Genomic DNA, 13,033 nt, shown 5'->3' on the forward strand with positions numbered 1-13,033 from the left:
TTACGTACTCTCTCCATGTTTTTCTATTTTGAAAGATCTTCGTTACGTGTCGCAATTTTATGTGTTTGTGTAAATAGAATGTATATTCATACTTGATATTTCGTTTATTTCTTTGGGGGAGTTGGGGATGGGGAGCAGCCGAACAGTGGAGTTTGAATCCAGGACCTCCCTGTTCACACACAAGAGCAACAAGGAGGTCGCACCGCTTGGTGTAATATTAAATTATATGATCTCATTCCTATATATATTGATGATTTTTAAACGTGAAATACCAAAAATGTTTTAAACGTTTGCAAAGTAAACAATTTTGTATTTGTGTTAAATGTGTTAGATGTACCAAATTGTTTGTAGACTATAAGGGTGTGTTTACTTTGATAGAAAATGTTATAAAAAATATATTTTCCATCATTTTTCACATGTTTCCTATGATGGATAATTATCTTCGATCAGGCTGGAAAATTTATTCGGGCAGCCTCTTTTCACTCATTTTCTCACAAATGTTATAATATTATCCTATTGGGAGGGTGTGAAAATATTTTCCAACATTTCAATTTGTTTATCCATCTATTTCTAACAAAGTAAACACATGATAAAAAAAGGAGAAAAAGATAATATTATCTCACCTTTTCTTATCCATCATTTTCAAATGAAAATTTTACTACCAAAGTAAACACACCCTAAGAAAAATATCTCAATCACCTTTGTTGGCATGCTTGATTCAGTAAAATTTTTGCTCCTTGCATATTTTTTTGAGATTTTTCACTTAAAAAAATATTGATTTAAGAATTTAGTGAAGGTTGATTATGCTTTTGGTAGGACTACGAACGAGTCGAGTTAATTATTAGTAGACTTGAGTACTTAACTTGAGATCAGCTTATTTAAATATTTGGGTATTTGAATTTGGCTCGAGCTCGATTCGAGCTTCTATCTTATTGATCGAACTTGGTTCGTCATCTATTTGTCGAGCTCGAGCTCGGTTTGAGATCGACTCGTATATTCGATAATGTCAAATTTGAGCTAAAGCTCGTTAGACGATCGTATTACATGATATTTGAGCTCGAACTCGTTAAAAAAGAAAAAAAAACTTGATAAATGTTCAAAATGTGCTATTGATCTTAATTAATATGTTACTCGAGCTCGAGTTCGTTTAAGACTCAATTTAAAGTTCGTGAACAGGCACACAAACATGTTCACGAATTGTCGATTTTGAACATATTTGCAAGCTCAACGAGCCGAGTGCTATCAAGCTTGAGCTCGACTCAATAAAATTATCAAGCTCGAAATCAAACTCGAGTTCGAGATGAATATCAAGTAGCTTGCAAGTAGCCCTATTTATTTACGACTCTACTTTTGGGATGGAGAGTTGATCATTCGATTTATTTTTCTAAGACACTAAATGACATCGTTATTTTTTCGAGACGAATCTCAAGTAGCTTGCAAATGTTTATGAGACATTTTTATTTTGTAATTATAATATATTAGCACAAAATTATTGCTTTTGAAAATATTAGATACTTTTCAATATTAGAATATATATATTTTTTAGAATTTTAATGTTAGAATATTATCCAATAGTTTTGTAAAATTTTATTTAATCCACCTCAAATTGTCGAAATTCGAAATTTTGAGCAAGAAGATAGGTTGTGTTGGTTTAGGTTTTGGTTTTGGTTTTGGGCCAGAGACGCTAATTCGAAACATTTTTGGTTTAGGGCCGAATAAACGTGGCGACCACTCGTCCTGTAAATCCAAACCTACTCGGCTAACAAACAAACATATCACGACGCAGCGAGATCTACCGAGGTTGACCCGCAAACATTTCCCAAAATGCCCTCCTCCCCCGCCGCCGCGACCTACACCACAATCCCGATTTCCGGCATCGACGTCATTTTCCGATCGACGCAGAACCTCTCCGCCTCCCTCTCTCGCTGCCGCCCCTGGCCGGAGTTCCTGTCGGGCCTGGACCTCCCGCCCTCCCTCTCCGCCGCGTCCCTTAGGTTCCGGCGCAACGCTGCGTACTTCTCCCTAAACTACGCCATAATCGTGAGCGCGTGCGCCGCCGTGTCGCTCATCACCACGCCTCTGGCGCTGATAGTGCTCGGATTCGTGTTGTTCCTGTGGTTGATCTTCCACTTCTTCCGGGAGGACCCGCTGTTGATTTGGGGGCGGCACGTGAGCGATTGGGCGGTGATTGCGGGGCTTGTGATGCTGTCGATTTTGGCTCTGTGGATCACCGGCCCGTTGCATAACCTGTCGATCGGCATTATCGTGGGGCTGTTGATCTCCAGCATCCATGGCGTGTTGAGAAACCCCGAAGGGCTTTTCCTGGACGAGAACGACGCCGTCTCCACCGGTTTGATCGCCACTGCTGGACCTTCCTTCACTCCGCCTTTGTGAATCATTGTTTTTGTGTGCATATGATTGTTTTGTGTGATTCTTTGATGAGCTTGTAACTTTTGAGTGGTTTATTTATGAAAAGCGGAGTAGAGCATTTGCCAAAATACATAAAAATGTGAATCAAATGTTTGAGGCTGTTGTGAGTTGAGTTGGTTGTCCAATCTCAAATCTTAAATCTGCTGCTGCCTTGCTAATCATATCAATTGCTCACTTCCTAATTTCTATTTCATCATGCTGGATCTCGCCAAATCTCATCAACATTCCATTACTCTTTCTCGCATAATTATATCGGTGACCTTAGTTAAAAGGTATTGAATTTTCGTTGAAAGGGACATGTTAAACCACAGTTTGCATTGAAGAAATGTGAGCAAGTCTTCCTTACTTTCTGAAAATAATTTCATTTTGTTTAGTATCGTGTTTTGTACGCAAGTATTTTTATTGTTTTCTCCATTGAATTTGAAGCTTTCATTAAGTAAATCCAAGATTGTACATAATATTTTCGCGGATAAACATCTTATTAAAAAAATTCAAACTATTAAATTTACGGTGGTTCAGTTTTTCAATATTACTATGGCTTTATAAACCTTTCATTTCTCCATAATAATTACGGATAAAATAGCTAATTTCCTCAAATTCTTAATATACTGAAGATCGAGGGAGTAGAACGCGAACACTATGTTTACATAGTCGGTTGTTTTCAGAGGGTTAATTATAATATACTACTATTAATTATTAATTCAAATTTAACTAAAAATATTAAGATTTATATGGTCCGTTTGTACGTCCGGCTAGGAGAGCGCTCGACACAAAATTGCATTAAACTTTTTTTTACTACAAAATTTCATACAAACAACAAATAAACTTAACGGGCAATTCACCATAATTGGAAATGGAAAGACCAATAATTTGGCAACCGATACGAATTTCGGAATCATTCTTTGATAGCTCCAAAAGTCAAGATTTCTCCCTTAACTCTTCATTCACTCCAAGTGCAACAAGATAGCAGCTAACAAAAATTCATAATTCAAATTACAAAAGTAAATATATTAGTATAATATAAAAACCACATATATTCGGATGCACAAAAGATGTCTGTCTGAAAAAGTAACTATGATACACCAATTTTGATAATTTAATTAAATTCCTTGAATGTTCTTTGTAAAAGTGAAAGACTTCAATGTGATTAAGAAAAAAAAAGTAATTGTGGAAATATAATAAGGAAGTAGTGACGTGTGTATTAGATTAGAGAGATGGAGTGGGTTGTAGGGCGGGCCCACATCATTCACGCTCACCCATGTTCCTTCCACCCAATTCTATTTCCCGCACTACATTTTCCAACTGTTTTTCTTATTATTTTATTTCTCTTACATACAGTGATCGACAATCCGAATCCGAATCCGATCGTAAAATATCGGACTAATATTTAACTCTTGTCTCTAAATCCATCTAGGGTTTCCATTCCTCCCCCAAAACTATTTCTACCTTTTTTATTTATGGAGACCAACCCCAAGGTACGCTCATCAATTCCTCTCCCCCTTAATTATACTTCACTTGGAATTTAGTATTTCATGAATTGTTTCTTTCAACTTTCCTCTCTTTTGGGGGCTTGAATCATTGGAATCATAATTCCACCAGTTGATTCGAGGCGTTTCCTTGTCTTGGATAATCCCATGATCTGGAATGATGGTTGGTTGTTCTCGATCTTGATCTGGATTATTATGCTGGAATCTCGTACCTGAGGTAGCCGATTTTATTGTAGAGGGATAGATATGGAGAGCGATTGTTGGGTCCGTGAATCAGTGGAAGATAATGAGGGAATTGCTAATGATTCGATTTCGGACAAACTGGGGACTACAAGTGAATCTAAGGTTCAAATCAACGGGTCCTGTGCAGTGGAAGATAGCGATAGGAATGAGTTGAATCTCAAGGGAGCTCATGTGGAGCTCAAACCCAAAGGGTATGGGTTGAAGAAATGGAGGAGGATCAGGAGAGATGCCAATAGGGATGGGGATAGCAGCACTGATACTGGTAATGCGCTTGCGCAGGAGTCTCCGCGTGGCGGTGGTAACCCAAGCAAGCGGGTGCAGTATGCCGAAAGGAAGCAAAAGAGCGAGGGTTCTGTTTCTTCCACCAATGCTGTGGTTAAAACTTTTGATGGTTATGCTCTGCTTGATGATTCAAGCTTGGGGGCGAGTCCATCATTTGCAGCTGGAACTGACTCCGAGAATAGTGAGGATCGGAGTAGCAAGTCCTCCACTGCAGCAAGTGCTCCAAAGATGATTGGGGGATTTCCACGCGATAAGAGCAAGATGAGTAGTTTCAATGGCAAGAATTTGATGCATGCTGTGCAGTTTGGCCAGCATGGAAAGGGCCGAACTGAGAACAGCAAGAAGGCTAGAGGGGAAAGGGTCAAAATCGAGAAAGAAAACTCTCATTCCAGCGTGGAATCTGACTCGCGAAGCTCCAATTTTGTTTTTATGCAGGGAACTTTCTCTGTGAATAATGGGATACGGAGTGAAGGAGCGAATGAGTATGATGGAGAAAATGGTGACGAAGTTCAGGGCATTGGGAAACAAGTAAATGATGGACTTCGAAGTGGTTATGGCAAAGGTGGTCGGGGAGGGTCACCTGAAGATGTAGTTGCTGATTCTTCTTGGGCGGAGAAGGAAGAAAGAAGTGAGAATCATGGTCCCATGAGAGATAAGGATCCACTATCTGAATCCATGCGTGCACTCCAATCTGCACATGAAGCACTAGAAGCAGGTTCGCATGCCATTTTTCTTTTCAATCATCTTGATTATACATTTTTGCAAGTTTTTCGAAGGGTTAATTACGCCAAAAACCATGAACTTTGGGCCCATTTCCAAATTTTCCATGAACTTTGATTTTTATCAAATTTTCCCTGAACTTAAAGGCGTGATCAATTTTTCCATGATTTTCGAAAATCCCCAATTTGACTGCTGACTTGGCACCATTTAAGTCACCTGAAAGCTGACTTGGCACCGGCGACGATGTGAAGAAACGACGTCGTCCTATACTCGTGAGGGATTGGGGGAAGAGAGAGAGATGAACGAGGGAGGGAGGCAGAGTGAGATAGAGGAGAGGGGAGCAGGGGCGGCGGCGCAGTCGCGACTTGCCGGATCTTGCAGAGCTTGTCTTGAGAATGCTTCTCGTTCTTTCAAACCCCCAATTTAATTTGGTGTGCATCTATTAGGGTTACAGAGCTTAGCAACCATGAATGAAGTAATCGAACTTGACGAAAACTGGGAGCGGCAAGACGACGGCTTTCGTCCTCCCACGGCCGGCGGAGGGGTGTCGTCACTGTTTGGGTTGATCTGAGAAGTGGGGGAAGGCCTTGATTCTGCTGAGTTGAGTCGATGGAGGCGGCAGACGGTGGTTGTTGCTATTGGCGGCGACCTCGCCGTTTGTCGCCGGATTATGGAGAGAGTAGAGGGAGACGGTGTTGTAGATCTGGGTCGTAGTAAGAGGAAGAGGCGCAACGGCGGCGATGAGCCGCTGTGGTCGCCGAAATTTCAATAGGGGAGAAGAGTTATTTGGGGATCTAGGGCGGTTGTCGCCGGTGTATGCAGAGATTAGGGGAGAGTTGAGAGAGTAGAGGGAGGCAGGACTCCGGTGGCGGCTGGGTTGTTGTCAATCGGAGGAAGAGAGATAGAGGGAGGCGGTGGCGCCTCGCTGTCGCCAAGGAGGAGGAAGGCGGAGGCGGCGTGGAGGTTGTTTTCGCCGGGTTCGGTGAGACAGAGGGCAAGTGAGGGGGAGGTGGGTTTCGAGAAAGAGAAGGGAGAACCGGGGGTATCAGTGGCTGTCGTTGTTGCTTCGGCGAGCTTCGGTGGCAGCGAATTTTCAATGGTGAAGGGGTGGGTTCTGGCGTGAACCGAGAGAGAGATGAGAGGGGACACAGAGAGGGACCAGAGGAGAGCGAGAGAGAGACGAGAGAGATGAGAGAGAATTGCTTTTTTTGTTTTTTTTTTTATATATTATTTTCCATGTGGCAATTTTTGGTCCACGTAAGCGCCATATCAGCTCGTATGGCCTACAAATTGCCAGGTCAGACCGGAGTATTACCGGAGCTGAAATTCATGGAAAAATTGATCACGCCTTTAAGTTCAGGGAAAATTTGATAAAAATCAAAGTTCATGGAAAATTTGGAAATGGGCCCAAAGTTCATGGTTTTTGGCGTAATTAACCCTTTTTCGAATAATATGTTGTGAGGTTTATTGAAAAAGAAATTACACCGTTAGGCTAGATTGTGTAACAAACTAGAAATACTTTTTCTTGGATAAAGGAGCACTATACGTATAGTTAGTTATGTCAATCGGGCCATTGTGTAACAAACTAGAAATACTTTTTCTTGGGTAAAGCAGCACTATACTTATAGTTAGGTATGTCAATCGGGCTAACCCACAAGTTTCGGGTTATAGTAATAGTTTCTTGAATTCCTATGCATATAAAATTTCTATATTTTGTGTTATTGCTAATGAATGATTTATCATGGTCTATGCAGAGGTGCTTAAGTTTAAGGAAATTGGAAGTGATGTTTCAGTAGACGGTCCTGTTTCCGACTTATGCAATGAGTACATAGATGTAGAGCAAAAACTTGAAGAAACAAGCGATGAGGGTTCGCAATCCAAAGTTATACAAAGTGAAAACAGTGCTGCGGTAGCAGAACTCGAAGACATCTTCAAGCAGAAGGTTGAAGCTGAAGTGGAGTATTTGGCAATATCAAGAACAGTACAAAAGATGAGAGTTGCTGCTGTCGAGCAAATTACTGTATTAGAAGAACAAAAGGATCTGAGTTCAGTGCAAGCTCAGGTACTCACCGAGCTCGGAGATGCTGAAAACAAGGCTGCATCGCTTAAGAAACGGGCTGAGAAGTTGGAGAACTTCTGTGAAGACAATGAAAGTGCGGATGAAATATTGAAGCTGCAGAAGGGGGCATGTAAGTACGGTTCGTGTTTTGTGATGCAGCTAGTTTTGTTGGTTGTCATCTGGGGCGTCTTTATACTCCAATTTTCGCAAGATTATGTGGAGGTTGTTCCCACCTAGTTGTAGGAGCTCTTCTTCACTTTTCTTTTAGCCTAATGAATTTTATACTATATGTTTTGGTGATGGCTGCATCTTTTTCTCCCAGAAGTAGATGTGTAGATCAATCCCTTGAGTAGCTCTCTTCTTATAAAGAATTTCAATGTGTATTACCGCTGATTTTGGCAGCCTTCTATCATTTTGTTTCTTCTCTTTTTCCTACAATAAAGATTATCCCTTTATACAAATGCAGGGAAGAGGTTGATTGTTGGTGAGAATGAATTTCAGCTCAAGGAGTTTTTTGTGAATCTATTTTCCCCTTTGTAATGTATGTCAAATGGTATATAAATTTGTTGTTGCCTTGTTGGTACTAGTTCCGATTGTTTTGGTATGGACTTTATTCATTTTTGTGTGGATATAGAAGCGATTGCGAAATTTAGAGGTTACGACTAAGATTAAGTATCTTGTTCTGCACAATTAATATAGAGGAACATGATAGCTCAAATGGCCGAATTAGCCGAAGTCATGTTATGCAGATTATTGTCGAAATAAAAGGACCCCGCCTTTAAAAAATGGTTAATAGTCGGTAAATTGATGAGAAATTTCCATTCTCTAATATATATTATGACCCTAAAATTTGACTTTCAAATATACCAATTTATAATTTAATAGGTTTTTTCCCATAGTGAGAACCTCCAGCCAAATTGAAATTGACGTGTCTCCTAGGTGGCAAAATTGAAATTGGTTTGGAGGGTTTGTTGGAGGAAGCCGGTGGATGAGGAGGGTTTGCTGGGGGTAGACGGTGAAGATCGTGGAGAAAGGAGAAGGATTCGCCGGTTGGAGAATAAGCGGCGGAGATCGTGGAGGAAAGAGGGTTTGCGCGGGAGGCGGCGGAGGCCGTGGAGGAAGGAGAAGCGTTTCGGGCTGGAGAAGAGGCGGCATAGGTTATGGCAATGGGGGATCCGACTCTCCTTTCTCTCCGCATCTAGGCTTAGGAAAATTGGAGTTGGAGTTGGGGAATTGGGTGTTTGGTTTGGAGAGTTTGCTAGGGTCGTGGAGGAATGAGGAGTACTGTTCATTGACTAGAGAACAAGCAGCGGAGATTGTGGAGGAAAAGGGAGGTTTCGTCGACTGGAGAAGAGAATAGAGACTCGAGCTTTGCTCGCCGAGGAGGGTCTGCCGCCTATGAATTCGGGTTTTGGTTTTGAACGAGGGAGAGAGACCGAAGGAAGAAGAGGGTCTGCTGGTGGGGGAGAAGTGGCAGCGGTGGTGGTCGAGAGATGAGAAAGAGTGATGAACCTGTGACAGAGATAGTGGTGATGTGTGTGTGTGTGTGAGAGAGAGTGTGTGTGTGATGTGGTGATTCTGATTGCCACGTTGACGTTTCGGGCGCCAAATCAGATTTGATTTGGGCGAATTTATAATTTGTGGGAAAATTGCGAACCAATTACAAATTGATGTATTTGAAAGTCAAATTTTAGTGTCATGGTACATACCGGAAAATGAAAATTTCTCATGGATTTTCCGACTATTTTAACCCTTTAAAAACACACACACACACACAATTATTCATAACTTTAAATTAATTTCTTCTTTATTTTGAGGTGAACTTTAAATTAATTTGAAGACAAAACAGGTTTGAACCTGAAATAACAGTTCAACTTCTTAAGATTCCTATTTGTCAACTACAAAAACTTGTATAAGCTCTTCCTCACCATGAGCCATCTCCTAAATAAAGGTAATTAGAATTTTAGAATTAATTAAAATTGAAACAAAATCAAAAAATTGAAGCCGCGGCTAAGACTGAGCCGGCTGCCAAAGCCAAACCTGCTGCAAAGCCAAAAGCTGTAGCTGAAAAAGCCTACTAAGGTTGAGAAGAAACCGCCCGCTAAAGTGGCAAGGATGTCCACTAGATCAACTCCAAGGAAGGCGGCGAAAAAGGCGACCCAGCTGAAGAAAGCCCAACGAAGAACGTCAAACATAAGGCAAAGAAAGGGAAGATTATGATTTCTGGGTCTGTAGATTCTACTGTGACATTGTTCGAGGAAATGACATTGTTAGTACTTGGAACATTATGATTTTTGGGCATAATCGTCGTGAATTTTTGAGAGAATCCTTAAGTTTGTACAATCAGATGGTTTTCCGATGTTTTGTCGAGAGTTAAGATGTTTGTTAGTAGGGATAGTATTGTAAATTTACCTTGGTCTCTTTCTAATGGTAATAGATTGTAGTTGCTTTTGTGTTGCCCTCAGAGTATGATACAATAAATACATTTTCTATATCATAAATGACACTTTTAATGTATACAAATGATACTTTTAAATGAAATAATAAATGATACTTCACAAATAATACATTACAAATGATATTTTTAATAACAGAAATAATACTTTAATGTATGTAAATGAATGATACTCCCTCTATCTCTCAAACATCTTCATATCTTTCTATTTTAGGTCATCATCAAAACATCTTCCTAACCTATTTTTGAAAATAATTGCACTCACTATTACTCTTGCAATCTTCACTTTTTGTGGGACGTATTCTCCACTCACCAAATACACAATTAACTTTTATTAAAATCTGTGTCACTCTTCCTTAGAAAGATGTTTGAGGGACGGAGGGAGTATTTCGTAAATGATATTTTTTTTATAAAATTAAATGATATTTTTAATAAAAACAAATGATATATTGTAAATGACACTTATAATGCAAGCAAATTCCACTTTTAATGCATGCAAATGATACTTCCGAATGGAACAATAAATGATACTGCGTAAATTATAGTACTACATTACAAATGACACTTTTAATAACAAATAGTCATACTTTTAATCTATGTAAATAATACTTCGTAAATGATATTTTTTTTATAAAATCAAATGATGTTTTTTATAAAAATAAATGGTCGTATATTACAAATGACACATTAAAAAAAGTGATATTTTTAATCCATACAAATGATACTTTCGAATGACCCGAGAAATAATAATTCACAAATATTACATTACAAATGACATTTTTAATAATAGAAAATTATACTTTTAATGTATGCAAATGATATTTTGTATAAAAATAAATGCTATATTTTGAATGACACTTTTAATACATGAAAATGATATTTTTAATACATACAAACAATACTTTTGAATAGGCTGAAAGAGGGGTCTAGGCAATAATAATAATAATAATAATAATAATAATAATAATAATAATAATAATAATAATAATAATAATAATAATAATAATAATAATAATAAAACTCTATCCGCCCCACGAATCTTGAATCACTTTCCTTTTTTGGCAAAAAAATTTCTCTTTATTCACCTTTTTCACTTTTTCACCTACTACAATTAACACACTAAATGCTATTTTCTTAATTCTCGTACCGAAAAAAATTGACTCAAGATACGCGGGAATGCGGGATGGGGGAGTAATAAATAAAAAAATGAGTGAAAATTTAAAATGCCCTATTCTTTAATTTATTTATGAAAAATGTCCTCTTTTATAAACATAAACTTCTTATGCCCTATTTTAAAAATACCCTTGATGTTGATGAGTTTGCTTGATTTTTTGTGAAATTCTTACACATTTGACTGATTTGCAGTCAACGATTTGACATCTATCAGTCAAGTTTTTTGCACTCTCTATTTCTATTTATTTTAAATGCTCATTTTAAGCCTTCTTAATTCATAGTACTTATTTTATAACTTTTAGTATTTAAATACTACTAGTATTTTTGAAATTTCCTTAATTAAAGATTGTTTTTCTAATTAATTCTAATTCCTATTTTTTTATTTTTATTTGAAATTTGACATTATTTTTTAATCTTTTATATTTGTATTCCCTTTGTCCCGATTGTAACGTCCCAAAACAATAGTATTGTCCTATAGCTTTGGGACGTTGTAATCGATACGGAGGGAGTACTATTTATTATTAATGTTTACTAATCTTCATTTTTGTATTGAGATGCATAATTAATTATTTTAATATTATTAATAGGTTTAAATAGATGAAGGTATTTAACAGGTATTATTATACTAATTTGAGACAAGAATGTGTAACAAATTATTTTTTAATCGAATTTATGACGGGTATGTGTATATAGATAAAAAAATTTAAACATGTAAATTTTAAACAAATCGAAGAAACACACTTTTTAACATAAGTTTCTTTTATAATTTTATTTATTTTCCAACACTAATTTTTGAATGATCGAATACTATACCGTCAACATAAAATATCAATTTATCTTCTAAATTTATACTCATATATATTTTATAATGTAAGTGATTTTCCATCGCAATTGGACTAGTAATAACAATATAAAAGAGAATTGGAGTGTCGCTTAAAAATTAAGCGATGAGATTATATACATATTGACAAGGAACCACAACTTTCAAACTATACATATCAAATTGAATGTGTCATTCATAAGATAAACATGGGCAGGGCCGATCCTGACAAAAATAGGGCCCGGGGCGAACTATAAAAAATGGACCCTTTATTTATTATAATAAAAATACAATATGGCAATTATGTATAAATAAATAAATTATTTTTTTTATTATACAAAATGATTTCTTCAAGATTTTTGACTTGCAAGGTCATTTATAATCTCATTTGTTTCTAGCATTTCTAAAACATCTTTTTCAATAGATAAAATTGCTAAACATCTTTCAACTCCCACTAGCCACTGCAATTGAACATAATTTCTGTTACATAAAAAAATATATAATTTATTAATTTACTAAATAGAATCAACAATCATTCATATAAAATAAATACTGCAATTATAAATGAATAGAAAGCTTTGTTTTTTTTATACAGTTCACATACACATATCAAATATGTGGCCTATTATAATAGCCTATGCCAAACGCCTAAGAATCATTAGTCATTTATCTATTATATTTTAAACTTTACCGCAAAGAATCATTCAAATGCAATTAGTGATTTTAATTCTAACATTTAGAATCATTCAGTTTCAAAAATCAAATATTTCAACAGAAAATTAAATTGTACTAACCTGAAAAAGTGGAAATCAAAATTGATGATTGCCTTCAATCTTCTTTTCAATTTGATCTCAATTTTTAAATACAGATGATCACTCACTTGATTGTAGAATGTAGATGAAGATTTTCAGTATGTAGATTGCAAGGAATCGATAAAATTGTGGTTTGTAGATTGAAGAATATTCTGAATATATAGTTCATTGTTAACGGTAGAAAATTTTTGGGAAAGATTTCTGGGATTAATTTGGGCGGCTGACTGTTTGCAGAAAAGAGGAGAAGATGAAAAGATTATGGTGAACGGTACAATCCCATAATTATATCTACCGAATCTGATCTGCTAAATAATATTTAAAGTTGTTTTATTTATTTTAAAAGAGTATTCATAATTATGATTTTTTGAGCCCTAATTAATCAAATGGATTCAATATTCTTGGGCCCAAATAAAAACATATCAATATACAATTATATTTTTATTTAAATCGGGCCTAAAATATAACATATATATTAAAGGTATATAATTTTTTTGAGGCCCCCAAAAATTGTAGGCCCTGGGCGGTCGCCTATGCTCGCCCATGCCCAGGGCC

The 13,033-nt window shown here is 37.0% G+C and overlaps 2 protein-coding genes across 2 annotated transcripts; both read left to right on the top strand.

Moving 5' to 3' along the window:
• Window positions 1–1,561: 1,561 nt before the first annotated feature.
• On the top strand, window positions 1,562–2,623 carry LOC130986091 (PRA1 family protein G2). The gene has a single exon (XM_057909373.1). It carries the CDS (start codon window positions 1,825–1,827, stop codon window positions 2,392–2,394), a length of 570 nt encoding a protein of 189 aa, XP_057765356.1. The 5' UTR covers window positions 1,562–1,824; the 3' UTR covers window positions 2,395–2,623.
• Window positions 2,624–3,758: 1,135 nt separating this feature from the next.
• On the top strand, window positions 3,759–7,682 carry LOC130986092 (WPP domain-interacting protein 1-like). Its single transcript, XM_057909374.1, has 3 exons — window positions 3,759–3,905; window positions 4,154–5,157; window positions 6,917–7,682. The coding sequence occupies exons 2-3, from the start codon at window positions 4,164–4,166 to the stop codon at window positions 7,456–7,458; spliced, it is 1,536 nt and encodes a 511-aa protein (XP_057765357.1). The 5' UTR covers window positions 3,759–3,905; window positions 4,154–4,163; the 3' UTR covers window positions 7,459–7,682.
• Window positions 7,683–13,033: the final 5,351 nt, after the last annotated feature.

This window comes from Salvia miltiorrhiza, chromosome 5 (assembly GCF_028751815.1).
Source record: "Salvia miltiorrhiza cultivar Shanhuang (shh) chromosome 5, IMPLAD_Smil_shh, whole genome shotgun sequence".
Classification (NCBI taxonomy): Eukaryota; Viridiplantae; Streptophyta; class Magnoliopsida; order Lamiales; family Lamiaceae; genus Salvia; species Salvia miltiorrhiza.

Bases quoted from the DNA above. Each gene is read 5' to 3' on its own strand.
- LOC130986092 (XM_057909374.1), top strand. From the start codon at position 4,164: ATGGAGAGCGATTGTTGGGTCCGTGAATCAGTGGAAGATAATGAGGGA. The intron at 5,158-6,916 runs GTTCGCATGCCA...TGGTCTATGCAG, and splicing joins ACATGAAGCACTAGAAGCAG to AGGTGCTTAAGTTTAAGGAA.
- LOC130986091 (XM_057909373.1), top strand. From the start codon at position 1,825: ATGCCCTCCTCCCCCGCCGCCGCGACCTACACCACAATCCCGATTTCC.